The sequence below is a fragment of the Opisthocomus hoazin genome, chromosome 7, assembly GCF_030867145.1.
Source record: "Opisthocomus hoazin isolate bOpiHoa1 chromosome 7, bOpiHoa1.hap1, whole genome shotgun sequence".
Taxonomy (NCBI): Eukaryota; Metazoa; Chordata; class Aves; order Opisthocomiformes; family Opisthocomidae; genus Opisthocomus; species Opisthocomus hoazin.
In genome coordinates this window covers 55,259,873-55,286,467 of record NC_134420.1, presented here as the reverse complement: position 1 = coordinate 55,286,467, position 26,595 = coordinate 55,259,873, and the positions used below count along the sequence as shown (strand labels likewise).

The following is a 26,595-nucleotide window of genomic DNA, read 5'->3' as shown; positions in this document are numbered from 1 at the left end:
TTATTATTTGCTACAGAGTGTATTTAATTCTAGAACTGTAGTTCTGTATGTTGCAGTGAAACGTATTCCAGTTATGCAAATGGTTTACAAAAGGGTCTGTTTACAGTAGTAAGAGGGTAGTAGGAAAATGCTTCAAATTACAACAGAACTGAATCTGCCTGACTTGAAAAAAGATTACTTTTAGAGTTATGAAGACTGATAGGGATGTTACAATCACAGGAATGTGATCACCAGAAAAAGAAAGCCCATGCAACAAACGCCATCTTTCACATTAAGTTATTAGAAGAGGACAACAAAAGCAAACATCCATGTCTTCTCCTGGTTTAAAATAATGATATAGCTTCTAGGTGGAAGAAGTAGTTGGTTAGATTTTGGTTACAGTGAATAGGTGACATCCAAGCACAAAAAAATACAAGGCATCAGAAACCAGAAGAAACTATAGCACTTAACTCACAGTGCACTGCCAAAAAACGTCTCTAGGTTTCTGGGTCATCTGCAGGATACACAGAATTTGAGTGACCTCTTAAAAAGAGAAAAAGTAGCACCATTATTTCCCTAAGCTGCTTTTATCAGTCTCCTGCTTGAGAGCTATGTGTACCTTTTGTATATTAGGTGAATACCTTACTGCATAGCAAACTTTAATGGTTATAAGAATTGGTACAGAATGAAGCAAATGTTGGAAAAAGCATTGAGGATTTTAAGCGTTCATTCAGATTTGATCATTGACCTCTTGTCTATGACATCAGAATAAATCCAGTCCACTCAAGCACTGGAATCTGTCACTTGGAGTATATTATGCAGCTTGGACCTATCCATCTTCACCACCATCTGCAGTTACTGTTTAATTCAGCAAAACATACAGGCAGGGGAAGACTCAGATTTACAGAAATATCTTCAGTCACCCCTTAAAGCACTCTGAGAGGCTTCAATACTGAATTTTTTTTTATGTGGTTATCTTATTAAAAATTTCTTAAGGTAGCTACTAATGTACTTAGAACTTTGTCCTATTAATGGGATGCTGCTGATTTTATAAAACACCTGATGCTATTTTAATAAGCCACGTGCAAAACTATTGCTGAAACACACTATAATTCAGTTATTTTTAAAATGTCAGATCCCATTTAAAATTATTTATCACTTTTAATAGGAGCTATAGCAGCAAGACAATGACAGTGTACAAATACTGCATGACTGTAGCAGCTTACTGTTGCACACTAAAACGATTGCCAAACTTCTGAAAGTTAAATCCTTTGGTCTTCTGGGGAAAAAAAAAAGGTTAACTGTTCCCTATTTATAGCTTCACTGTACATATTTTTAAAGTATGCTCAATATATCTACCTTCCACACCTTTCCAGTTCAGTTCTTCATTTCCGATACCCTAATTTTGTCTCAACTGCACCTTATTGGAATTAGTGTTACCTAGAGACTCGGTACCACCGCTTCCTTCTTGCCTCACTTGCAAGCAGCAGAACCCAAGCACTAGAGTTTGCACACTGTAAAATGAACAGGGCCATTCCTACCCTCCTGCTACTTTAAGATTATCTGAAATCGCAAAGTGCTATTTCAGTTATACTCAGGCAGACTTTTGAAAATTCTCGCACAACTGAGTAGACTTCTCACATTTCATTGAAAGATAGAGAGGCCTTGGAGAACAAGACAAGTTTTTTCAAGTACATCCAATTAATCACTCAAAGAATCCCCCACATTTTGAGATGATGTTACAGAATATTAAATCACGAGCTGACAATGGTACAACAAGGTTGTTTCGCAAATTTTAACAATAGTATTTTACAAATGCACTATATTGTGTAGGTCAGAAACAGGCCTGCAAGCCATCTTAAAACTTCATGTTCTCCTAAGTATGACAGATGGCAGTACAGTATGTACAGCCAAAACCAGAGAAGTCTGTGAATTACAGGAACATGCAATTGAATAGTAAATTATAAAATACAATTACAGCATCTTTGTGATCCTCTTCCTGCAGTTTAAAATACAAGTCTTCTGCCCTGTGAGTGGAGATCTGGATGAGAGCTAATCCTGGTTGATTTCTAAATGCAGAGAGTGGATTCTTACATCATCTTTCACAATATTTCATGAGTCTTCCAACTGAAAAGTGTTGCTTTGAAGTAGTAAGTGCTCACATATCTAGAAAGGTTAGTCACAAATAACCGGAGTTCTTCAAGTCATTCTACAGATACATTCTAATGTGGCAAACTTAATCCCCGCTGCACGAGGCTGTAAAGTTCTCCCTTCAGCATTTGCAGAAGGTGCACCCTATACTTCAGTCTCTTTTCTCCTCTCTCTTTGGACAAGCATGGCATTTAAAAAGGAACTCATCTTGTTCCTCTCAAAGCAAAAATCATACCTCAAAGATTTCAAGAAGGGGGAAAGGCAGACGAGGTACAGATATAGGATCTATAAGAGTATTTGCAACAAAGTAACAATTCCCGAAGGCCAGGACAATGACCACTCATTAGGGAATAAAAGAAAAACAAAACAAAATCTAGTACTGCAGTTTAAAAGCAAGATTTGCTCTCTTTCTCGAAGTGTTGATGGGATGAGAACAAAAAAAGTCCTTTGCACTTTCCCGAGGCCTTTCCCAAGTTGTTTAAAAAAAAAAATCCCTTGATGTACTTATATTAAAGTTTCAAGTTCCTTCCATACAGCAGATTATTTCCTCAAGTCAGTAAACTGTGCGATATCTAAATCACAAATTAAGTGATATTCCTCAACTACAGCAAGCAGCTTGTACCTCTTCCCATGCAATGGTACAAAAAAACCCTGGAGCTGTATCCTTTTGTTTAATGTAAGTCTGTTGTAAGAAACTTCTCAATAGAGTGAAACAAAAGTGATAGGGGAATCAGTCCTCAAGCACTCTAAATGAAATGCTGTGCTTTCATGAGAGGATCAGGTCAACTTGTATTGGTAAGAGAGATAATAGCAATATTGCAACTGAGATGTGACAACAGAGCTCAGTGAGAAGATAATTTTATACAACAAAATAGCAGTACTCATCTGAAAGATTCTAGAGGGAAATAAAAATCTGAATATTGTTAAAGGCACAAAGAAATTTTATTTATAAAGATATCTCGCTAAGTAAGATTGGCTGTTGTGTGCATATTTCCCAGACTGGATCATCTTCTTTTTTCCTTCCAAGAAACTCTCAAATTATATTGCTGGTCTACAGGTTTCTTTTACCTCAATATCATCAATACATTCAGCTTTGTCATAGTCTTTTTTGTTACGACAGCCTGAATCTGTCGGTTAACAACAGAGGAGTTCAGGAGATTGTTGTATCTATCTAGTTTATCTGTCAAGATATTAAGTAGTACTATCAGCTACTAGATAATTTTTTTTTTTAATTCTTTAAATGTTTTGCCCTGAAGATGCATCTGCTGCCCACAAACAGCCTTCTGCTGCTCAGCTGACTGTTAGAGGTGAACAATCACAATTGCTCAAAACAGCAATTTGCAAAGAGTTAATGATGTACATGTTGCACATAACAAATGTTATCTGCTAAAAATTAATAAAGTCCTTTGTCACTTCTGAGTAGGAATTATCTTTATTTTAAAACTGCCAGATGTAGAATGTGCATGTTACTCCCTGCAGCAAGAGAAAGATGCAAGTTATGTATATAATGCATAATAAAACTGTTCTGTACTGATGATTTAAAGCACCTAGGAAGAAACAGTCTAAAGGAAAAACGCCCAAGTAAAAGTTCTCTGTGCAGCCTTAACTCTGATCTGTTCGGATGACATATCACTACATTTTCTCAGACTTAAACTACAAGTCCTGCACAAAATGGATCAAATCACATGTAAGTTCAACAACTAGACTGTGCATCATACCTCTATCCTGAAAAAAAATAACCAAAATAAAGTGCTTTTTAAAATTCTTGGGTTGACCAACTATTGAAGCAAAATATTGACCATCTGATCAATTTGCCATCTCATGATGATGCTCTCAGCTAATGATCTGAAGCATATTTTGGAAGATCCCTCTTTGCCAAACACAAGCTTTGAGCTCAAAGAAATTGGCTAGTAACATGTGGCAAATCAGATCAGACAACCTGGTGGCTCCTTCTGGTCTTCAAGTCTGTAACCCTATCAAAACAATACACAGAAGTGGTCAGACTAAATGGTGACTCTGTAACTCAAGTTTCCTCTCATAAAAAGTGTTAATTTCTTCACGGTTATTATAAGATCTTGAAGACAACCAGTTTTCTCTGTGTACTCAAATGTTACACTTGGGCTCTGGGAGGCCATCTGAGGAAGCGTCTGATGTCAAGCTGTCTTAAGAGAACTTCAATCTCAAATTGCAGGTTTACCAGTGTAATAATAATGCTTTTGGTTCCACCTAGGAAGGAAATAGATGCCAACACACACTGAGATGGGTTCCAACCCCTGCTCCCCACCACCCAACCCCAGTATATGAACTACAATGACAATGTATACTGCTGCTTGAAAAAACTGAAAACTAAACTTCTAAACGTACGCAGATTTATATTTACCACTGCTGAGTGTTAAATAAGTGAAATATTTTCTATTCAATGTATTAGTATCACTAGGAATAGGAGTAGCTTCAAGTTGTCATCTTCTCAGAAGACAGGGTATTCTCTTAGAGTTTGTACCGTATTCAGCATTCTGTGAGGTCTTGAAGTTCTCTAAAAATTCACACAGGATGCTGCCAGTTGAGTTCTTTCAAACTCCAGAAAGTACACAGGTTCTATGTAGCTACACCGTATTAATTAGAAAAAAGGAGGTTATTGAAAAATGTCAATGACTTCCACAGAAGTCTTCTTTTAATTACTTGACAGAGAAAGTGACGAATTCTAGAACTTTGGACAAAAACAAAGGTGGGAGAAAGGCAGAGACCACACACAGTGACATTTTCCCCAAACTTATCTGACCTCCTGAGGGTACAGCAGGTCCCTGCAAGGGAGCTCAGAGTAATGAAGGATTCCTCTAGCTCAGCTGGACAAAACACTGAAAACACTGATCTCTTCTTTTAGACACTCTCACTAGCACAAGGCAGGATAAACGAGAATTATCCCAAGTCTTTAAATAATAGGAAAAACACAAATAACTAAACCTACCAGAGCTGGAGGCAAATATGCCATGTTGTTGTTCTCGGTTTTATCCAACACAACAGCAGTTTACATGTAATAAACGAGATGGAGTGTTACTAGTTTCCCGAAATCATTACGAATATTTACCAAATGTGATTTCACCATGATTCCAATTCCCACTCATTGAAAACGAGACAAAATATCAAGCACTGAGTATCTGAAGTTATAAGCAGCAGGTCAATTTGCTCTTTCATGCAAGTGTCAAAGGAATATTGAACATTGAGCAGGGCCCTTCACAAGGGCAAGAGCTATTCCTATGAGACATGTTACAGATCCTTTTGTGCATCCTTAACAAAATGAAATCACAGCTGTCAGAGTTTGAAAACTTCAGCTAGAGAAATAATGAATTAAGTGGACTGTTCATTTCTCCACAATGCTTCAACTTGCATTAAAGCAAATTTCCATCTCATTTGCCCGTCATTCTTCATAGCATGAGATTCGACAGCTTTAGCCACCAGTTACCAAGGGTAAAATACATTTTCCCACTGGAAAATAATGAAATACATTTTAATACATTTTACCAAGTTGTTATAATGGCTTAGGAAAGAAGTGTTCAACAGAGAAGAAAATAACAAAAGACTGATGTAATTCAAATAATTGATATATAGAGAGAGTAATATGTAGTTTCACTTTAACTTTAGATTAATTTGAACTGAGCTGGAACCTGTCTTATTTTCTTGTATATACATATATTTTCTGTATACTATTAGTCAACTGAACAGCCAGTTTCTTTCCTCGATTTAAATACATACGGTAAAGAGACAACTGAATGAGAAATAACTTGTTTATCAGAAATTACTTACCCCACTGCTTTATGGGGTTCTCTTCCAGAGGGTTTAAGTAGTTCCAGAGCATTTTGAACTAAGAGCTCAGAAAACGCTTATATAAATTCCTGCCTTGTAAACCAGTCACAACTCAAAGAACTGATGATAAATATTATTTTTAGCTCATTCCCTTTTCAATACTGCTATGCTTTTGTAACAAGTGCATGAGATTAATCAATCTGAAATCTGGCAGAATAATAATGCATAGAAATGTCTCACCTGCTGAGGTCTCCCGAAAAAAGCAGAAAACAAGGCAAATAAAGTAGAAATTTAATCACACTTATATGTAACTAGAATGTTAAGTGCAACTCACCAGGAGAAAAAGCAGATGAAGTAGCCCAAAATACTGAAGCTTACTATAATACAACAACAATATGGTTTACAATACAGGCAAACCATAGATTCACTGATTCATTGAGCTAGTTAATCACATAATCACTACTTTAGGACAATTTTTAGGTCCAAAAATATTTTTTTCAAGCATTATAGTGTGGTTTGTTGGTGGCTTTTATTTCTTTGAGGGTTTTTGTTTTGGTTTTGTTTTTTGTTTCTTTTAAAGCATCCTATGTACTTCAAATGAGCCACTTGACATGAAAGTATTTCTGGTACAATTTCTCTCACAGAAGAAATCTTACAAACTCCTCATCTCAAATTGAAGTAACTATGCTGCTACCAGCTATGGCTTGAGACTCAGTTAAATTTTATTCTTTGTTCCCTTCAGAAAGATCAAATGACTCTGGCACAAGCAGACAGAGTTTACCTGTCCATGTATTGTAAAATGTGTCTCTGTGCAAGTCTGAAATACAGCTGAAAACTAAATGAAAGCAATAGGAAAATTTAAAATACATTATGTGTCACAGAGGTGATATATCGTAATCTTCCTACAGTGACATCTTGAAGCACATCAATATATTCTTCAGTGACTACAGCTTAGCCTATGATTATCTTTCAGTGAAGGCTAATCCATCTCTCTGGGAAAGACAACCAGTGCAAACCCAAGAAGTTATCTGTCTCACAATGATCTCAATTTATGCTCTTTAGAAATCTTTGGAAGAAGAGGAGGAAGAAAATCTTCATGACTGTTTCTCCAAGAGATCCTATTTCTGTTATGTCTAAACTTGAGTTTTAGAATGAAACACACTGACTAACGAGGCAAACTAGGTAAAGGTGGACAAGTCTTCTCTATTTTTTTCCTCCCTGTTACATGGGGTGAGACAAAAGTAGGACAGGGACCAAATTATTTCATTATTATTGAATTTAATGGACTGTAAAAGACTGAATCAACCTCATGATTGTTTCGGTTACTGTAGCTGAAACCAGACAGATTATTTACGTCATTTACTGATGAGTTTATCATTGTATGTCCTGAGATGTATTTTATTGCTTTTTAAGATGCATTTACTTCACTGTAACAGTTTTCACACTGGACGTCCAGTCCCATCTGATAAACACCAATTAATATGACAAAAAGCCATTGTGACAGAATGACAAAGAATCTCTGATATTAAATTATTTCCACAAACCAAGGAACTGTTTTTCTTCCACTTTGTTACATTAAACAATAATATAATTCGGTAGCATTAAGTAGGTCTGATCCAAGATTCGAATTTGCAGAAGTACAGGAAAAAACAATGTATTTTGGTATACCTATCTTCTACTTAGAATTTACATGGCAAATGTATTGCCCTGCTCCTGACCATCTGTCCACTATTCTGCCCCCTTCTCCTCCCTCCTGCCCTAATAGGATTTTTCTGATTATATGGAAGTGATATGTACTTTGTTTTCCCACAGTTAGAGAATCTGAGTTTGTGGAAAATCCCCCAGAGCCTTTTCTACGTCAATTATAGGGATCAGTCAATATGGTTTCTTTAGGGAAAGGATAATTACTTGCATCTCTGCTTCTCAAGACTTCATTAAAATAAATCTACTCATATCACTCTCCAGAGATGTTGGGAGTTGATAACCATATTGTTACGGACAGATTATTTTATGAGTCCATCCCATAACATGGGAATTCTTTAAATATCTTTTCCACCAAGAGGCTGTGGAACTGAAACAGAATATTCAGGAAAGGGATGTGAAAAGGCCCAGGCAGTTGACTTTGCTTCCACTGTGGAAGCCTAGACAATTTGAATTCTGACATTTGTTCATATCACGGGAGAAAGGTGAGACCCCAAAGCTGAACTACAGACAAACAAGTTCTCTACAGAAATAAGCTTTCCACGCAAAGAGTGAAAAAAGTTGTTTGGAAAAAAATATTTCCATTTAGTCAAAATATACAGAAAACTCACTGACACAGTAGGTTAAATGCAGCAATTAAAACAACAGCAATATTAATTACACGACTACATTTTTGCACAAGGAAGATAGTATACGTAACACATTTGAGAATACACATGGATTCTAATTTTTAATCTTTGTTTTAAAATTTCCAAAAATTGAAGTATGACCTTTTAGAAAAACCTTCCAAAAAACATCAGTTTGAGCATTAGTCAACAAGCAGACAGTCCATACATGTCCCAGAGCATAACAGTTAGTTGTAGTATACTCTTCCTCTTTAGCTAGTAACCCAGGCACAACCCCTACCACTGCTCCCTGAAACAACATTAACAGCACTTAAATGAACAGTGTGTTTTATACTAAATAAAACAATATAATAGATTTTATTATAATTTCTACCTTGAGCCAGTATTTTTTCTCTGGGAAAACTGAAATACCATTTAAGAATTCTTTTAGGTAAGTAGTAAGCTCTTAAAGCAGAAAAATCATCTTTACAAGTTATAAAAGTAACATGCATCACACTGAACAGATGAATGCCTGGCTGTGTAGCTGGTGCCGTGCTCAAGGTTTTGGCTTCTGTGATCATGGATCTACCTACCTGTGAGAAGCCAGGTTTGTTGGGAGCTGATGGGATTCACCTGACCAAGTGGGGCAAGAGCCTCTTTGCCAGCATGCTGGCCAGAATTGTAAGTAGGGCTTTAATCTAGACTCAGTGATGGAAGGGGATGGAGTTCTAAGCAACAGACAAGAGCCAGGGGCTGCTGATGCATTAGGAACCAATAGGAACACACCTGTGAAATGCTGCAAGGGAATTAGAGCTTGTTCCTCTAAAAAGGTGACACGTCAACAGCCCAGCTGAAGTGCCTCTATACCAAGGCACACAACATGGATAAACAGGAGCTGGAAGCCACTGTGCAGCTAGAAAGCTGATCTAATCGGTATCGCTGAAACTTGGTGGAATGCATCACATGACTGGAGCACTGCAATCGATGCCTCTACACTGTTTAGAAGGGACAGGCAAAGAAGAAAAGAGGGGGGGTTGCCCTCTATCTAAAAAAAAAAAAAAAAAAATAAAAAAGGTGATTGACTGCACAGAGCTGTATTTGAAAAACAGTGATGAACGGGTTGAGAGCTTATGGGGGAAAAGATCAGAGGTCAGGCCAACAAAGTAAACTTCATGGCTGGTGTTTACATGGCTTCTCAAAAAAAGAGAAGTTAGTTACAATCTTTTCACATTAGTTTTAAGAATAAAAACAAAAATTTACTCTTCCCTGCATAACAACATTGCAGGTTATGCACCAACATCATTATCCTGAATGTATTTTTAGGTTTTCGAGCCATCACCACCCCATAGCAGCACTTACTTATCACCTTCTAATTTACATGTTCTAGAGAGAGTCTCAGCAGCTGAGAAAGTTGAGATTGTGTAAATCTCTTCAAGTGTTACAAAATATATCCCCTCAACCCCTCCAAGGAGGACTCCAACATGGATCTTCAAGAAAATGGAAGCTGAAACTATGAAATATAGAATGGACCAAAAGCAACTCTTATTTCTTCTGATTTGCAGCAGTTCTTTCACATTTGCTGTGTGATATTTCTTTCACACCCCGCTTCCAGAGGTTGTTTTTTTCCTTACATCTGCTCTCTTCCAGACATTCCTCTTTCAACACTCCTTCCCCCAGTAATTCTGCAGAAAACCATTTTGATTCCATAAAGAGTATCTATTGCCCTAAAGCATACTAGAATCCCAGAAGAGGAATGAAAAAATAGTATTTAGGTTGTTGATCCAAAACTTAAAGAACAATAAAGAAAAAATTAGAACCAAAAGACACTATAGCTGCTTTCCTTGAATTTGCAAGCAGAATGTGGGACTGAGATAATCTCAAATGCTGTCATGCCACAAAAATGTCAAAATAAAGCTTTGGAACTCAACAGTGTTCAAATGACTCAGAGTTGCTCAAATTAGTTTGCTCCATATATAATACACCTGCGTTTCTTCTGAAGTCACACCTTACCTTTGCTTCCATACTGTTCTGGTGGCAGGTCATAAGGTACAGGAAAATATGTTGCTGAATCATTACTTTCTGAAAGCATTTTCTCTCTCACATGAAAGTAACCTTTGTCCAATCCCTATGAAAGAAGGGAAACACACAGAAGAAAGACTTAGTTTTTGAGGAAAAAGGCAAACCTAATTGGCAACCGATTCTTTCTCAATAAGAGTTATTTTAATAAACAAAGAGTTTTGCCTCCATTACCAAGCTTTGATACTTCCTAAAGCACCTTCTTGTCTTAAGAACTCAGCTTCTTTTACTACTATTTCAGGCTCTTCTTTCTTTTACATTCATTGGCTTGGCCCAGCAGGTGGGTCCACACTGGATATACTCTGCCTTCTCAGTTCTTTACACATGTACCAATCTGTTTCTGTGTTCACTAAGTAAAGGCGCTTGTGGCCTTGCTTGTGTGAGCAGTTCTATCCAAATTGCCTAATGTCTTTGCTAGTACCATATGGGCAGCATATCTCAATACAACATAATATTGCTTCTTTTGCATAAATGCTTATGGACATTAGAATAAAATTTTAATTATTAAACAAAATATTAACAACTTCGGTGTTAAATATTTAACTACAAGGGAAAGGCTTTAAAATTTTTGGTTTTGCTGTTCAGTTTCATCCTGACCATATTAGCTAGACGTTCACTGTGTCTCACAAACTGAATTAAAATTCCACTTGCAATACAGAAACAAGTCTTCAAACCTACGCTTTTCATGTATCTTGGGTAACACCATCCATGTAATAGTGTTGCTAAAAAAATTAATGAAGATTTGAAACTGCTTACATAAAAGTTTCAAAGACTACACTCACATTAGAATGACAGTGGATTTCATCTACCACTAGATCAGGGTGCTCAGAGTGCCATTCAACCTGGCCTTGAATGTTTCCAGGGATGGGGCATTTACCACCTCTCTGGGCAACCCGTGCCAATGTTTCACCAGCCTCACTGTAAAAAAATTCTTCCTTTTATCTAGTCTAGATCTAGCCTCTTTTAGTTTAAAACCATTACCCCTTGTCCTGTTGCAACAGGTCCTACTAGAAAGTTTGTCCCCATCTTTCTTACAAGCCCCCTCTGAGTACCAAAAGGCTGCTCTAAGGTCTTCCCGGAGCCTTCCCTTCTGCAGGCTGAAGAGCCCCAACCCTCTCAGCCTGTCCTCAGAAGAGAGGTGCTCCATCCCTCTGACCATTTTTGTGGCCATCCTCTGGATCCGCTCCAACAGGTCCATGTCTTTCCTGTGCTGAGGGCTCCAGAGCTGGACACAGGATTCCAGGTGGGGTCTCACCAGAGCAGAGCAGAGGGGCAGAATCCCCTCCCTCAACCTGCTGGCCAGTGCTTCTGTTGATGCAGCCCAGGATGCAGCTGGCCTTCTGGGCTGTGAGTGCACATTGTTGGGTCATGTTCTAATATTAACTTATATTTTATCCAAGCTGTAGGACCCACTGGTCCAAGTTTTACTGCATTACTGTTTTATGATAGTACAAGCAAGCTTCTTAATTATCATTAAATAATCCCACTTTATTCAAACACATGTGCTGGCTGAATCGATAGTGACACCTGTTTACAGCACTTTTACAATAGTGCAAGTTCTTTACTGGAGTTTTACTTCATCAAATCTTAGCATTGTAAGTTGGAAGAAGCAACATTCACATGACCACATAAAGCATGGGATACAAAGCAGCCTTACACCTTTCTCTTTGATATTCAAGCAGCACAGTAAGAGAGAAAAGGGAGAGCTGCCAAAGAGAACGTCAAGCTGTATTACAGCAGTTCTATCAAGTTAGTTCAAGAAACTCCTTTAGAATACAGATGCTTCTTTTGTCTCATGACCAAAAGTAACAGGAAACTATCAGTTATGCTGCAAGAAACAGAGTATTATTTCAGAGACTAGGTAAAAGCCACTGCCTTTTAAATGAATGAACAGAGGAAACAAACAAACAAACAAGGTCCACGCTAAAGGACTGTGCAAATGAAAATCCATTTTAAACTTCACCTTCTTATAAAGTCAGTGGAATTTTGATAAAACTTCATTAAAACCAAGCTACAGCCTTTTGTAGAGCTTAGCCTTTAAGTAACACGCAATATCTTCAAAACAAACCAATGCAAAGATAGATGATTTTTAAAAGCTCATAAATATCTAAGGGTTTGAAACTAACTGAACAGTAAAATACAAAATTCAGAATTGCTTAGAAAAAAGGTAACAATCCAGTTGTACAGTTTTACTTGCAATGAACTTGAATCACTCAGGGATTGATAGAAATCTCACATAAAAACACAAATAACCGTACTTCTGTCTGTAGTGGAAAGAACATGAAATATGACAGGGATGCCACAGCTTACAAAAGAACAGAAACTGTGTAAGTTGTGGTGGTAAGAGCTTTTTTCACAACTCACAGTCGTCAGGTTTCAGTTGGTGGAGGGTCTGGGTAGTGTGCAGTCCTACATACTTCTCATAAGGTGACATTTAAATCGCAAACTAAAATGGCTTGTATGAGGTTTGATTGCCCTGAGCACCTGGGAGCTTTTCTCTTGTCTTCTACACGCAGCTACGAAAGAAACGTGGAATGGCAGAGGAGGCTTCTCTGCCATATCATGAGTTTGTTCTTCTACGATGAACTTCATATGTGTGCCTGATCAAGAGCACCAGAGTTACACAGCTGTTGCCTGGCACCATCTGAGTTTGAAATTTGTATAACCATTGTTATCCAAGCACATAGGGTAGAACACCACCTACTTAGGTCCCTACGTACACACATAGTAATCTCAGTTTAATTCAAGTATCAAGAACTATGCAACATGTATTCCCCTCTGAAATACATAACAGAGGGTGCTTTTCACAAAACATGAAAGAAAAAAGCATCACTTGCAGGATGTTTTTAATCCCATTTTCCTTCCTGTTATCTTTTTTTCATGCCAGTAATGTTTCTGTTTCATTTCTTCTACTCTCTGTGCCCTGTTATTACTTCAGTGTGTTTCTTTTCAGGCATTTTGCTTCCTTCTCTTGTTCTACACCTTTGCTTTCCTTTGCCTTAGTAATCATCAGTTATATTTTCCTCTCCTCCGAGAGCATTACTTCCTCTCTGATGCTGTCCTCCAGCCCCGCTGGACTCCATCAGCTGATCCCAGAATTGTTTTATTTGTCTGTCAGAATTTAATGTGTAAATATCTTCTATTCGGGAAATGCTAATCTAAGAAAAGACACTGAGCTTTCCTCAAAACATCCTCGAATGAGAGTCTAGGTTATGGAATACATTCTTTAACAAGGGTCTCTGAGGAAATTCACATGCTTTTAAAAATAACTCTCATATGTCTATCTTCACACAGAAGATCACACAGAAGATCACACAGAAATTTAAATAAGTCACACATTTTGTCTGTTTTTAGCTTTTCCTAGATGTTGACATTCTCATTGATATTTCCAAAAACAAAACCAGCAGCATCTTGCCTAAAAAAATTCTGCCTGCCCTGTAAATTTTCCTCAGCAATATTCTCTTCTTTCAGAATTTTTCCCTCTGCAGCTATATTTTGTTCTTTGACTGCTGCTCACAGCAATACATTTTGAAATGCCAAGACATATTTCTCAGTTGGTGTCACATTAAAAGGGGGGTAAGGGGAATCCGATAAGCAGCAAAAGGAGAGCCCTCCTGTTGAGTCACAGGGTTCAGAGCAGACCCCCTTGCTTTCTAAACTCTCTCTCAGAGGAGAGTCTAGGTGCGGCTGGATCAACTCCTAGTCCCAGACTTGGTCAATGGTTTATGTCTAAAGGGTTAAGTGCGTAGCCACTTCTCAGATTCAACTAGCCTGCCAGAGCCCTTCCAAGGGCTTTCACTGAAACAGTTTCGCAAAGTTGAAGCAATAGGTAATTTATTCAAGCAACAGGTATCACAGATTCAGAATTGCCATTGATAAATGCACTGTCTACAAAAATTGAGCTCAAAGTAATAGTTTAGCACTTTAGTTAACAATGTGTTCCCGGGGATACGTCTGACAGTCAGAGGCGCAACTCTTACCAAAAAGGCGTCCCTTCTTGGGGTGGGGGGGGGGGTGGGGGGGAAGAGAGGTTCAGGCCCGTCAACCCATCCATCAGGTGAAGTTCTCGCTTGGCTCCTCCTCCCAAAGAGAGTTTTCAAGTGCCAATTTTTATACATTTGGAAATCTTTTTGTGAGGTGGGACCAAGTCAATTATTGTGTATCGATTGGCTCTTGACATGGAATGTCCTGTCATGAGAAGCGGGACTCAGCAGTGTGACACGCCTTCGGAGCGGGCATCTTGGTATGTGCATTCGGGGGCCATCTGTGCTTTGTCCAAAGCAATCTCTGAAGCAATCTCTTGCTGCGCAGCCTCTGCGGCACCCCACAGATCACTGGGTTTACAGTGATGGGCTATCCCCCCTTACTTCTGTCTGATAAGATAAGCAACAGTTAGTTACTTCCTTTGTTAGCTCTTCAGCTCTTGACACCTCAGTCGCGAGACGCCTCAGTCCAAGTTTGTCTTTTGTCTTGCATTTGACAAGTCCAGCAAGGCCATCGGTTACAGTTGGAAAAGCATTTTTTTTTTGTACTTACAAAACTTTAGATGCTGTTGTGGGTTCTGTCAGTGCCTTAGCATCATATTGTAAAAGTAGGCAGTAAGAGGACGAATGGGAAAAGAAAATAGAACAGCTTTTAAAATTCTGCTTTCCAGCCTCTTTTTGCCCCAAACACAAGGCAAACTGCAGACTATAAAAAAAACATCACACAAGACAGAGGTAAGAATTGCTGTCCTTCCTTGAGTGGGGATTAACACTGATATTACTACAGTATTTTGATACTACTGAAGCAACTCCTACAGAAGACAGCTGATTATTCCACTGGATGATTACAGGACTACCCTTTCCCATGCCAGTAAACAGAAAAAAAGACTGCTCTTTAGCAAAACTATTTAAAAACTCACTAGTCTGGGCAATGAAAAATTCAGGATGCACGCAAACTTTACAGTGACCATGCTCCTCTGGCCAGGAGGATACACAATGAAATCCTTCCTCAACACTGAAGTGCATTTTTTCAAAACAGAGCTTTACTCAACTGTATCAGATTTTTTTTTTTTTTTTTTTTTTTCTTTTTAAGAAGCCCACAGTGACAAACTCAGGTATCTAAACCCAAAGTTCCTTAGCTTGGAAAACATGTCTTTGTATGTCTTTAACCCTGGAGTTTGAAAACCTTGTAGCAGTTCTGTGAGCACTAAAAGCAAGGTTTAACAGCCTAAAATTCACATATAAAATCATGGTTTACCTACATTGTATTTACTTCCCCATCCCCACCCTATTTCATACAGGATGAAGACTTCATCTGAAACTAAAGAAATCAAAGAAAGTGGTACTACATTACTTTAGAAGTTAAATATTACAAAGAGCTTAACCTACTTTACTTTGGTTCTGGTCTAAGTTGAGCTGTGACCGCAGGTGCTTGGTTCAGTTGTTTGAACTCAGTAAAAATTTAAGCAGCTCACTTCTGATGATCACACACATATACAGGCTTGCTGCTTTCTAATCTAGGCTCAGCTCATACACCCATCCTGAAAGCCAGCTATAAAAGAGTATTTTACTCATTACCAGTAAGTATTCACCATCAAATACAGCATTTCAGAATCTCAAATACTATTGTTAGCTGTCTGTGATTATCTAGATATAATTGTATCATCTGATAGCATTAGGTAGGCAACCATGAGTAAGTTCTTAGTTTAACAGCAGCTACTATATTCCTCAAATCTTCTAAAAGGTGTGTTGAAGAATATGATACTAGCCAGTCAGTATTCCACAAACTTTTATACCATTTTATAGTTAAGCTCAGTTTAACTTACAACCTTATCAGAAATGGAAGCTGTGAGGAAGAATTATTTAAAAAGCTTTCCATTAGACAGTTCCAGGATTTGTCAAAGTAATTCTTGTGCAGCATGCTTTCCAGAACTTCATACTGTTAAGAGACAGGGTTGTCTCAACATGTTTTACACATTAAGGATGTAATTTATTTCAGCCTCTGGAAAGGCATCCCCAGCAGCTGAAAGAGCAAGCTGAACAGGAGTGAGACTGAAGATGTAGGAGGTGAAAAATAGAAATGGAGATAGAAAGGGAAATGCAGTTCAAACACAGGACACAATCTTTTTTAATAACATTTTTTAATCAAAAGAAGCTTATGATCTAATGTCAGCATCAGCTGATTTTTCCCTGAACATTAAAACTGTAAATGATGACAGCTGCTGCTATGTTGACAACAACCATTCAACATATTTCTGAGAGTCTGCCTTAGAACAGCAGGCCAAAACCCAACCTCAAAGCATAAGTTCTGGAAGCATTGTACAAACCAGACAAAAACTAGTAGTCAACAGATGACCAGCGGGGAACAACCCACTTCCAAATCTGTGTTCAGCAGAAAACAGAAGGCAGAAACTGCAGAGGTAATGGAGTTTTTAAGATCAGGACTATTAAGTGCATACCATGTATATCCACCAGGGTAGTGTGGCCGAGCGGTCTAAGGTGCTGGATTAAGGCTCCAGCCTCTTTGGGGGCGTGGGTTTGAATCCCACCGCTGCCAGAAATGTTTTAACAGTTGGACTCTTAAAGGCCTTTTCCAACCTAAATGATTCTATGATTTTAAGTCTTCTGCCAGAAAAAATACCATTAACTTGGTGCTCAAACTGCATGAAACAACTGGAAGAAACAGAACTACTAGAAATTGGCATTATTAAATTGGCATTCCAACAGCGAGACTACACTGAGTAGCTTGAGGCCTAGGAATGCTCCGTCATGTTTCAAAGCACTGCATCTAGTTTGTATCCTGTATATTTTTAATTGCAAAAACATAAAAAAATTCGTTTCTAAAAATATTAGTCTGCTCTTAGTTCTCCATTATCTTCATCTAAGACTACTCTGCCACCTAGTATGTTAAAACCACACTGAACAACAAAAGCTCTGAACACCAGCCTAAGTTATCAGAGGCACTTATTCTATGCAGAGTTAACTTGAGGACATATACGTAAGAGATTCACAAGCTAAGCATTACAACTTGTACATAAGACAAGTATTAATATTTGTGTCTCTGACCACCTCCTTGTTATCAGGTGTCTCAACAGACACTTCCCAGTAGACAGCTGCAGCCCCTCGACCCACTTCGCTCCCATATACACTGTATCATGTGACTACTGACAGGTGACTTGGTTTTTTTCTGGTTGCCAGTCTTCACAATTAAGTATCAGTACTTCATTAACTATGAGGAAAAGAACTATCCTCTTCCAAAATAGGTATTAAATATTACATACATATTCTTGCAAGTTTTATATGTGCTTCAATTAAGCTGTGTTCTGAGAGGTCTGAAACTCAAACTTAAGACTATCTCTTCTAGTACAGCCACCTGCATAGGAGCACATATTTGCAGGCTTTCTATAATTTACATAAGACAAGAAAGTGTTGTAAGGGCTGTAGAGAAAGCATTGTACTTACACAAAGCGTCTATATCGCATACATTTTAACTGTGCTATTCAACAAAATCAAACTAAACTTTATCATCATGTGCAATATATTAGAATTCTGTTTCTCATGTGTACACTTTTCTGTCAATTCTGAATGAAAAATAATCCAAGGCTAACTTATTACATATGACTAAATAATACAGCAGGCCAAAGAGACTCAATGAGTGAGGAAACTCCCTCCCAACCCCAATGAGACAGAAGGAAATAAAAAAAATATGGATAAAAGCAGTAAGAACGATCAAACCATCTCCACCCTAGAAGCAACTGAGCAGGCTAAAGACTCTTCAGTCTAGAAACTGACAAAGCTCTACAGAAAGAGTGGGACAGACAAGGTGAATAGGGATCACATGGTTATCGTGTCTTTTTCAGTGCAAGAGAAAGCCATCAAATGAAACTTTTTCAGAACACTGTGCTTCACGTGGCCTTGCTAAGTTGTGGAACTCAGCCAGAGCAGGTTGTGAATGCTAGCAGCTTATAGGTATTTAAGAGAAGATGAGGCATTCACAGAACAGGCTATAGTCTCCAAGTCAAGAAATCTTCAGGGAGAAACACACAAGCCTGCCCATTATACTTTTCCATAAGCATCTGCTTTTGGCTGCTGAGAGTTTTGAGATGGGCCTATGATATGCCAAAGTAAAGCCTTCCACTCCCCCAACAGTGGGTACTTCAGAGTAACCAAAATATCTGGGGGCTTGGCTCTACCCTTCACAGCGCACAGTGAATCTTCCTCAGCCAGGTCCTAGCCATTTACACCTATTCTCATCCAAAACTTCACTGACCAGCTTTCTCCACAGGCTCTGGTTCCAAACCCAGGCCAAATGAGGCCCACTCACCTCCCTGCTCTCTGTCCCCTTGAACTTGTCCTTCCTACTTCTTCCTTGCCTTAGCACTCACCTGACCATGTTGAGCTGGTTCATGGTACAACACTTTGAAAACTCACGCAGTTTGGTTTTGGCCAATCTGAGTTGGTTTAAAACACAAGGAATCCACTGAGCACCAGTGCCAGTACAAGCAAGGGAGTGAAGACAGACATGGACAGGCTACAATCATGGTAGGGCCAACTGATGACATAGTTCCACATGTTAAGGTAAACTATTGCTTTGACATGTTTGAGATAAGCCAGATTCAGGGGGTTAATTCTCCAATAGATTTATCAAGTCAGACAGGCACAGCAACCTACTTGTCACCAGAATGTGATCTCAAGTTGCAGCAAAGCTTCACAATGTGTCATTCTTCCTAGGCTGAGGGCCTGATCCTGCAGCAGTTGTAGGTTTAAGGAAGAGAGGCCTTGAACATCAAACAAAAATGACTGCAACAATACGAAAGATTGTAAGCATTCTTTCTGCAAAGCTGAACTTGCCCTACAGCTACTCAGTGAGATCAAGAACTTGGCCAGGTTTGTATGAGTAATTTTTGTCGGTTTGATCCGCTGTATGCCAAGAAATTGAATTAATTTACTCCAGTGAGTAAATAACTACTTCCATTCCTGTTGAAGGCTCCTTTTTTACTGAATATAGTTACAAAATTTCCATAGATTTTGATGACAAAGGATGGCCCAACAGATAAAATTCTCATCTCTAACTGTTAATAACACCTTTGAAACGAATGATCTTTGACAGATTTGGATCCCAAGGGTCACATCCTATCACTAGAAAATCTACTGCAGAGTATCATTAGACTGAAATACAGCCTTAGAGCAAGTCATCTGAAGTTATGGATGCTAGATTAAATCTCATTTAAAGATATTTGGAACTATTTTGAAATGCTGACTCCTAAATCTGCATAAAGAAAAAAACTTTGCCAAAAGCATTGGTGTCTACTAAAACATGACAAGTGCATTTAATTAATGAAAGGCACGTTCACTGTAATGACGGTAAGTTGTACAGATATGCCCGAGGAAGCCTTAAACTAATGCGGACACTGCTAGCACAGTAATCATAACATGACACTCACCATGGCTCTGTATTAGCTCCAGTTCTTGGACAGTTTTGACAATTTGTACTGAACTTTACTGCTATAACCATCAACTAGCAATTCTCAGAAAGAAACATCTTGTGTGCATTAAGCTATTTTTGGTTTTCAGATATAACATTGTGTTGTGTATGCATCATAAGGATAAATTTACACTGCAATAAAAAACATCAGCCGTTCAAATCCTTGATGACTGCAGCTAAGTTTGTTTTCAGCAGTACTTATTCACTTGCTGGCAGTGACTCATCTTCCCGATATCTATGTTTCTGCATCCTCTGAAAAGCCACTGGGTTCCCAAACAACCCCACTCCACACCCCACCCCAGCAATGCAACTTACTTATACTTCTACAACCATGTTAGGGGTACAAATGAAAGTCCAGTTTTGAAAATGCTGGCCCCTAGCCTTTTGCATTTGACACTGGCTATATAAGGTTGTGTTTATTTTCAACTTTAAGAAATCAAAGCAGCACAGAAACTGTATTGTTCATTACAATTTTTTCTTATTAAGTGAGAAGGTGGACACTCCCAAGATGAAAACGAGAACTTCATTATTGCTGTGCAGTTGACAGTTATACAAGTGTTAGATAAGGCAGCACAGTAACACTGTTACTATAGTCAAAGCCTGAAATCTTTTTCTAGGGGGCAGTCACAACAGTCAGAGTAGGGAGCAGTGGAGTAGATTGGCAGCAGACAAATCCTACTTCTTTAATTAATCCGATATTACTTTGCAGGCATACCATACAAGATTACAGTTCTTGCTCCCAGTGTATGAAGTATATTAATACTACCTCCATTTTGCTACTACAAATATTAAAAACAAAATAAACATTCTTCATTCCCTTACTTAATGGTCAAATTTTCAGCAGTGACTCTTCTGCACTGCAGGCAGTTTTCACACTGCTTGCTGCTTCAACTAATGTCAAAATAACAGAGCTATATAGCAACAGGTGAATTTGATCTTTTCCTGAACATTTTGGGGACTGGAAGAGGAACACCCTGTGACTGCCTTTTCCAATAGGCTGATCAAAAGGAAAAAACAGAATACCAGAAGTCAAGGACTCTTACACATTTAAAACCATTTCCTGGGGTTTGTTTCATAAACAAATTTAGAGTGTGCATATGAATGTAGCATTCAGCAGAAACTGCTGAAAAGCCCTTTAGATTCAAAGCAGTGCAGTCCCCCCCACTCACACAAGCAGAATTATCTCTGGTCCCTAAACAGGGTTGGCAAAGCAGGGAGAGAATTTTTGCAGTGTTTGTTAAACCTTTTTCTCAGAGCAGAGCCAACAAACAACTTTTTTGCCTCTCACCCTGATGACCACAAGGCTTGAGCTTCATTAAGAACTGTTTACCCGAGAGTATTTACCAAAACCGTTCTTCACAGTTGTCATTTCTAGTACTCATATTGGATTTACAGCAGAATCTGTAAGTTTTCTTGTGCAAACAGGCCTGCAGGCTCCTGCTAACGGCTGGAGCAGATGCTTAATAAGTATCCAATGTGTTTTTAATCATCAATAAACTTAGCTTAGACACTGTATTTAAATTCTGGTTATTTTGATATAGCACAAGAGTAAAAATACAATTCCATTTTTAACAATTCTCAATCTTTGAAATAGCTAAGTGGATTTTAGTCCAACTGTTAAGATGAGACTGTGAGAAGTAACAAAAACATTGATAATTTTGGTGTAAACAAACATCCAGAATGATGAAAAAGTCATTAATAGCAGAAAGGTCTAACTAGTTTGCAAAGAAGGTAAAGTTTTAACTTCAGAACACTGAAATTTTCTAATGTTCAAGTGCTTCAGAACCTTCTGTATTTCCAATAAATGCTCCTGAACCAATAATTCCATTCATCAAAATGAAGTCCAATTTTAGAATTAAACTGAGTTATAGAAAAACTTAAAGAAAGAGGTCAAAGGCATTAAGACTTGCAATTTTAGGTGTGGGGAAGAAAATTTGAGATGTTTTAAAATAAGTTTTGGCCCTCTGAAAAATGTTCTGGTGCTTCCTCTCCCCTGCTCCACATATAAGAAATCCCGTGTGGAATGCAAGATTCAGGATGGAATGCAAGCCAAACGTTCTCATAGAGGGTTTTTGGGGGTGGGGTTTTTATTGTTGTTTTGTTCTTTTTTTAAAGTGAAAATTTTGCAGATTGCTCAGATCTGAAACAGGTATGGTCACTCCTTGCAAAAAGGCTAACTCAATTATTCCTGATTTTCTACCCACTTTAAGTATGTTTTCCAAAACTAGTAATGCATGGAAAAGCACAAGTCAGAACAGAAATATTCAAATTACATAAAATGACTGCACAATCTGGTGATCAGTTATGTTCATACAAAAAATTTCATCCACTAAGTACAATCATACCAGCACCATAATATCATATGTAAATTATTTGCTTAGCAGCATCTAGCCAACTTCTTAGAACATTATTTTATCCCTCGAGGTCAGCTGCTGTTAAAAGTCAAATCTTTTTGTACAATTTTTTTGCTCAGTGCTTCATTGTTCCATTATTAATAGTTGTTTACACAAGTGATGTATGACTTTTTTTAAAGATTGCAGTGATATCAAAACCTACTACAGGAAGTTGTAGTATTTTTCTTGTTTTGGTCTCTCATCACCACATTTCCTCTAAAAGCTTTCTTTCACATAAACCATGCTGAAAAATGATGTCTGAGATTGTCTCTAATGTTCACAACATCAGAGACCACACCACTACGTAAACTCCTTAATAACTGTCAAGAGTGAGATACAAGAGTTCTTTAGCTACAGCCAGAAACCATCGATCTTAATACTGCAATTTTAGAAGACTACAATTATACAGTTATGGTAGGTAAACATTTTTACAATGCCATAATATTAGTAAATATTCATTTGGGAGTACATTACTAACCAAGAGAAATGATGAAACGTTATGTGAATATCCGTAAACATTATCCAAGAAAGAGATGTATTCTTCACCAGAAAAATATTTCTAAAGACTTTTAGCATAAGAATGCTTTTTCAGAGGAACTCTGAATTTTTTTCTCTGGAAAAGAAATTTCATACAGGGAGTCTGAATAGTTTCTGATCAGAGACTAACTGCTGTTGATAACATTTTGGTATTAACAGGTTCACTAGAGAGATGGAGGAATCAACACTGGGAACATGAAACTCCCATCTCCCCACTATCAGGCAGTAGATTTAAATAAGACAAAAAAGAATCTAAACAAAAAAAGGGAAGCTTTTTCTCAAATACAATGCACAATTAAGTCACGGAACTCACTACCACCGGATTCTGTAGGAGGTTAAAAACCAGCAAGGGTAGTTCAATAAGGAACTTGATGTGTTCAGACAATTAGCCGAGTTCTGGCTACTAACCGTCATGGTCTGGATACAATTTTCATCCTGGAAAGCCTTTAAAATAAAGCATAGGGAACACATACTAAAGAGATATCACACACATACTAAAGAGATATCACACACATACTGTTTATTATGCTAATCCCCATGGTATCTGCTACAACCGCACCAAGACTGGACTACAAGGTAGATGGACCTTAGTTACCATGAAAACATTTTACATCTCCCAGTCCCCCACTCCACAAGCTAGAACGGTAGTCATTCTGGGTCAAGCTTGTCTTCTACATACTGAGGCTCCTGTCACATCGGCTTAGAAGATACAATCCTTCAGCTTTTATGAAGATGTTCTTAGATTTGTGTCAGGGACTTTAGAAGCTGCATTTGAGAACTTGTTCTTAAAGCAGAAAGTTTGAGAAGACAGTCACACGGCTTAGCAAATGCATTTGAGTGAGAAAGCAAGAACAGAAATCAGTGCAACACCAGGAATTATTTTTCAAGTTGCAACCCATACACATCACTTCAGTGTGAATATGCACTCACGGCCTTGTTTTAAGAAGCACAAAAGAAGATATTTGATCAGCCTTTCCAGCAGCATTTAGTGTATGTTACAATTTTAAAATGTTACTGTCTTTCAGTAACACAACAAAAGTCACATCAATATCAAAATCGTACTTGCTGTGTAGGAAGACAGATCATTTCTATTTTAAAGAATACCTAGTGTAGCGTGAACTCCACTTGCTATTAGGTTAGAAAGCTGGAAACACAGAACCTAGTAAGCAGATAATGCATTCACATTTGTATTCATGAATATTTGCGGATTCTCAGTTTATGCCAGGATTTGTACTTGAACTATGAACTTACAAATGCTGAAGGCAAGAAAAGGACTCCAAGTTCGTAAGAACGGATCATCAGTTGAGTACCATTTTTCTCCAGAGCTCCCCAAGCTGCTTTAGATAGATTGGCACTGCAAAGAGAAACAAAGCATTTCAGTGAGGCATAATCTTCACAGCAGAAAACGCTTAAGTACCCCAGCTGTAGCAACGTACTTCTAGCAGGAAACCTTATTTCAATTAGAACAGTCTTTTCATAAGAAGTGATTTGGGTGTTATTCTTTATTGCTATTTTTACAGCACAGTGGGAGTAGCAGAGACAATATATAGAAGGGTATTCATACAACACGTGGATAATTATACAAGCCTACTTGTGTCATACAAATCTACAAGACAAATTCAGCCTTTTGAATCTTCTCTGCACATTTCAGAAAGGAACTTTGTACTGGTACATAGTTTCAACGTGATGACTTAGGAAGATTAAAGGCTAGATCAATTATGACTAGTTACATAATAATACGTTTATTACAGAGCATTTTTACAAGTGTTAAACAATATCTTTGGCTCCTGGCATTTTGTTCTTTGATATATTTATGAAAACAAGTATTTATTGAAGAGGCATTTTTGTTTTAATGTGCTGTTCAGCAGCATGCTGTAGTTGATCCTTTATACGCATCTGCTAAGAAGTAGATCAAGTTCGTAGTCAAAAAATAAATGCAATTCTGTTGTCAAAATCTACCTGTACACCAAAACACAAAGCTTCACATTATGTTTTAACTGACAGCCCTACTGGATGCTTTGTCATAGTAGCATATGGTGGAATAGAATAAACATGAGAAAAAACCAAAAGCAACCATGAATTTCCATATTAGATGGACTCAGCATCAGATCTGAATGACTTAAATCCTTTAACAAGCACCTTAGTCACTATTACTATTGCAGGCAACAGTATGAGTGATTAAATTTAAAAAGCCAGAATATAAAGAGGAAAAAAGATTAAAGTAACTGAGTATTGAAGAGCAAGGATAGAAAGATCATGATCTATAGCATACAGGCTGCACAAAAAACAGTTTTGGCAAAAACTGAAACGTATCTGTATTTTTCATTCAGAATAAGACATTCTGCCCTCACATCAAGAAATTTCTTGCTCCTTCTTTTGGCTTCCTTAAAAACCAAACAATAGAAACACAGAGCTAGATTTCAAGCTAGACTGCTGAACAACTCAATCTGACAAAAGGTGAGATTCTAAATATTAGGTATCTACATGTTTTGCAGTAAGGCAGTGGAAGGATAAATTTTGGCTTAACCCATATCTATTTTGTACAAACCAGCACATTCACATACAGCATGTGTTAAAGAAACTCAACCCAAGGTTTAAAAATACTTAACACTTCAGTTGATGCTGAGCCCTGAAATCGGCAGTTACAGCTCAGACAAGATTTTGGTGCAATTGCCAACAGTTTCTAACATAATCATTTCAACTTGCAGCCCCTAAATGGGCAATGTCAGAAGAAACATTAAATATCGACAAAAATTCATATCACTACTTACAGTAGTATGAGGATTATGGCAGTACCTCACCTGGGCCTGCAACTGACAAGAACTTTATACATGACTTATTTTTTTTAAAGTGACAGGCATATTAGTTGTTTACCTTGTAACTAAGAACCATGCAATCTTCTGGAAGTCAGGAGAGGGTCTCATATATGTCTTAATGTGAGGTATGGCATGACTTCGACCCGAGACTTCTGCTGACCATTTGCTAGAAAAAGAAAAGGAATTCTTTTCATATACAGTTTTATTTTGAGGTCTAAAACATACTCACTATACTACACTAATACTATCCTACACTTGCAACATTTAATACTTCCCCATCCCCCCCACTACAGAAAGGCAGAAAAAAAAAAAACTTTAACTGAATTTTTAATCCTGACATCCAATCTTATTAGAAGCCAAAAGGACTAGATTTTTTTTTTTCTTTACAAACCAGACAGATATTCTCTTCAGTGAATCAGGCTCTCCTAACAAGTTTTTTCCGTCCCTCCACTCCAGCTAGCACTCAGGAAACTAAGCCTAAGCTTCCAGCCAGTATTTCTTCTTTGAAGACTATTGACGGTTATGCCTTTAAGCAAAGGAGCTTGGCACCAAACTAAACCTCACAGAATTCCCCAAGCTCATTACAATTTATTATGCATGAAGTAGAGGCAGCGAGCAACTGACAGACTGTTGACACTACCCTTCATCTTCCCTTTTCTGTGCCCCTAAGCCACTGAGAAATTTGGGGGCTTGAAAGAGTAAATGTCTTATCTATGTGTATATATACACACATATATAAAAGCTAGTTTAAAACAACAAACCATTGCTGTGGTAATTCAGCATCAATGTTACATAACTAGACTGTAAGCAAGCAGTAAATATATATACACATAACTGAAGGTATGTAATCATGGTATTTAGAAGCACTTTCCACTCACAGCTGCTAGTCCTCACTCAACATCAGGAAGAAGGCTTCCAAATACACCTTCCTCAACCCAGAGACTTTTCTTTCCTCAGTTTGGAATATAATAGGCTCTGGTTTGAGTTGCCACAATCTTATTTCCCTAATTTAGCATTCTCTTCTAAAAGGAAAATCAAGAGGAATCGATCAGCTCCAAAAAACCTCTT

At 37.9% G+C, this 26,595-nt stretch overlaps 1 protein-coding gene and 1 non-coding gene across 2 annotated transcripts in view; one reads left to right on the top strand and one right to left on the bottom strand.

Moving 5' to 3' along the window:
* TDP1 (tyrosyl-DNA phosphodiesterase 1) overlaps window positions 1-26,595 on the bottom strand; it is a 55,168-nt gene that overhangs the window by 1,651 nt on the left and 26,922 nt on the right. Inside the window, exons 13-15 of the mRNA XM_075426783.1 lie at window positions 25,586-25,693; window positions 23,963-24,065; window positions 10,248-10,362 (exon numbers count right to left, since the gene is read on the bottom strand). Coding sequence (XP_075282898.1) covers window positions 10,248-10,362; window positions 23,963-24,065; window positions 25,586-25,693 — 326 coding nt within the window. The remainder of the gene's footprint in view (window positions 1-10,247; window positions 10,363-23,962; window positions 24,066-25,585; window positions 25,694-26,595) is intronic.
* On the top strand, window positions 16,772-16,853 carry TRNAL-AAG (transfer RNA leucine (anticodon AAG)). The gene has a single exon. It is a non-coding gene; the product is annotated as a tRNA-Leu (tRNA).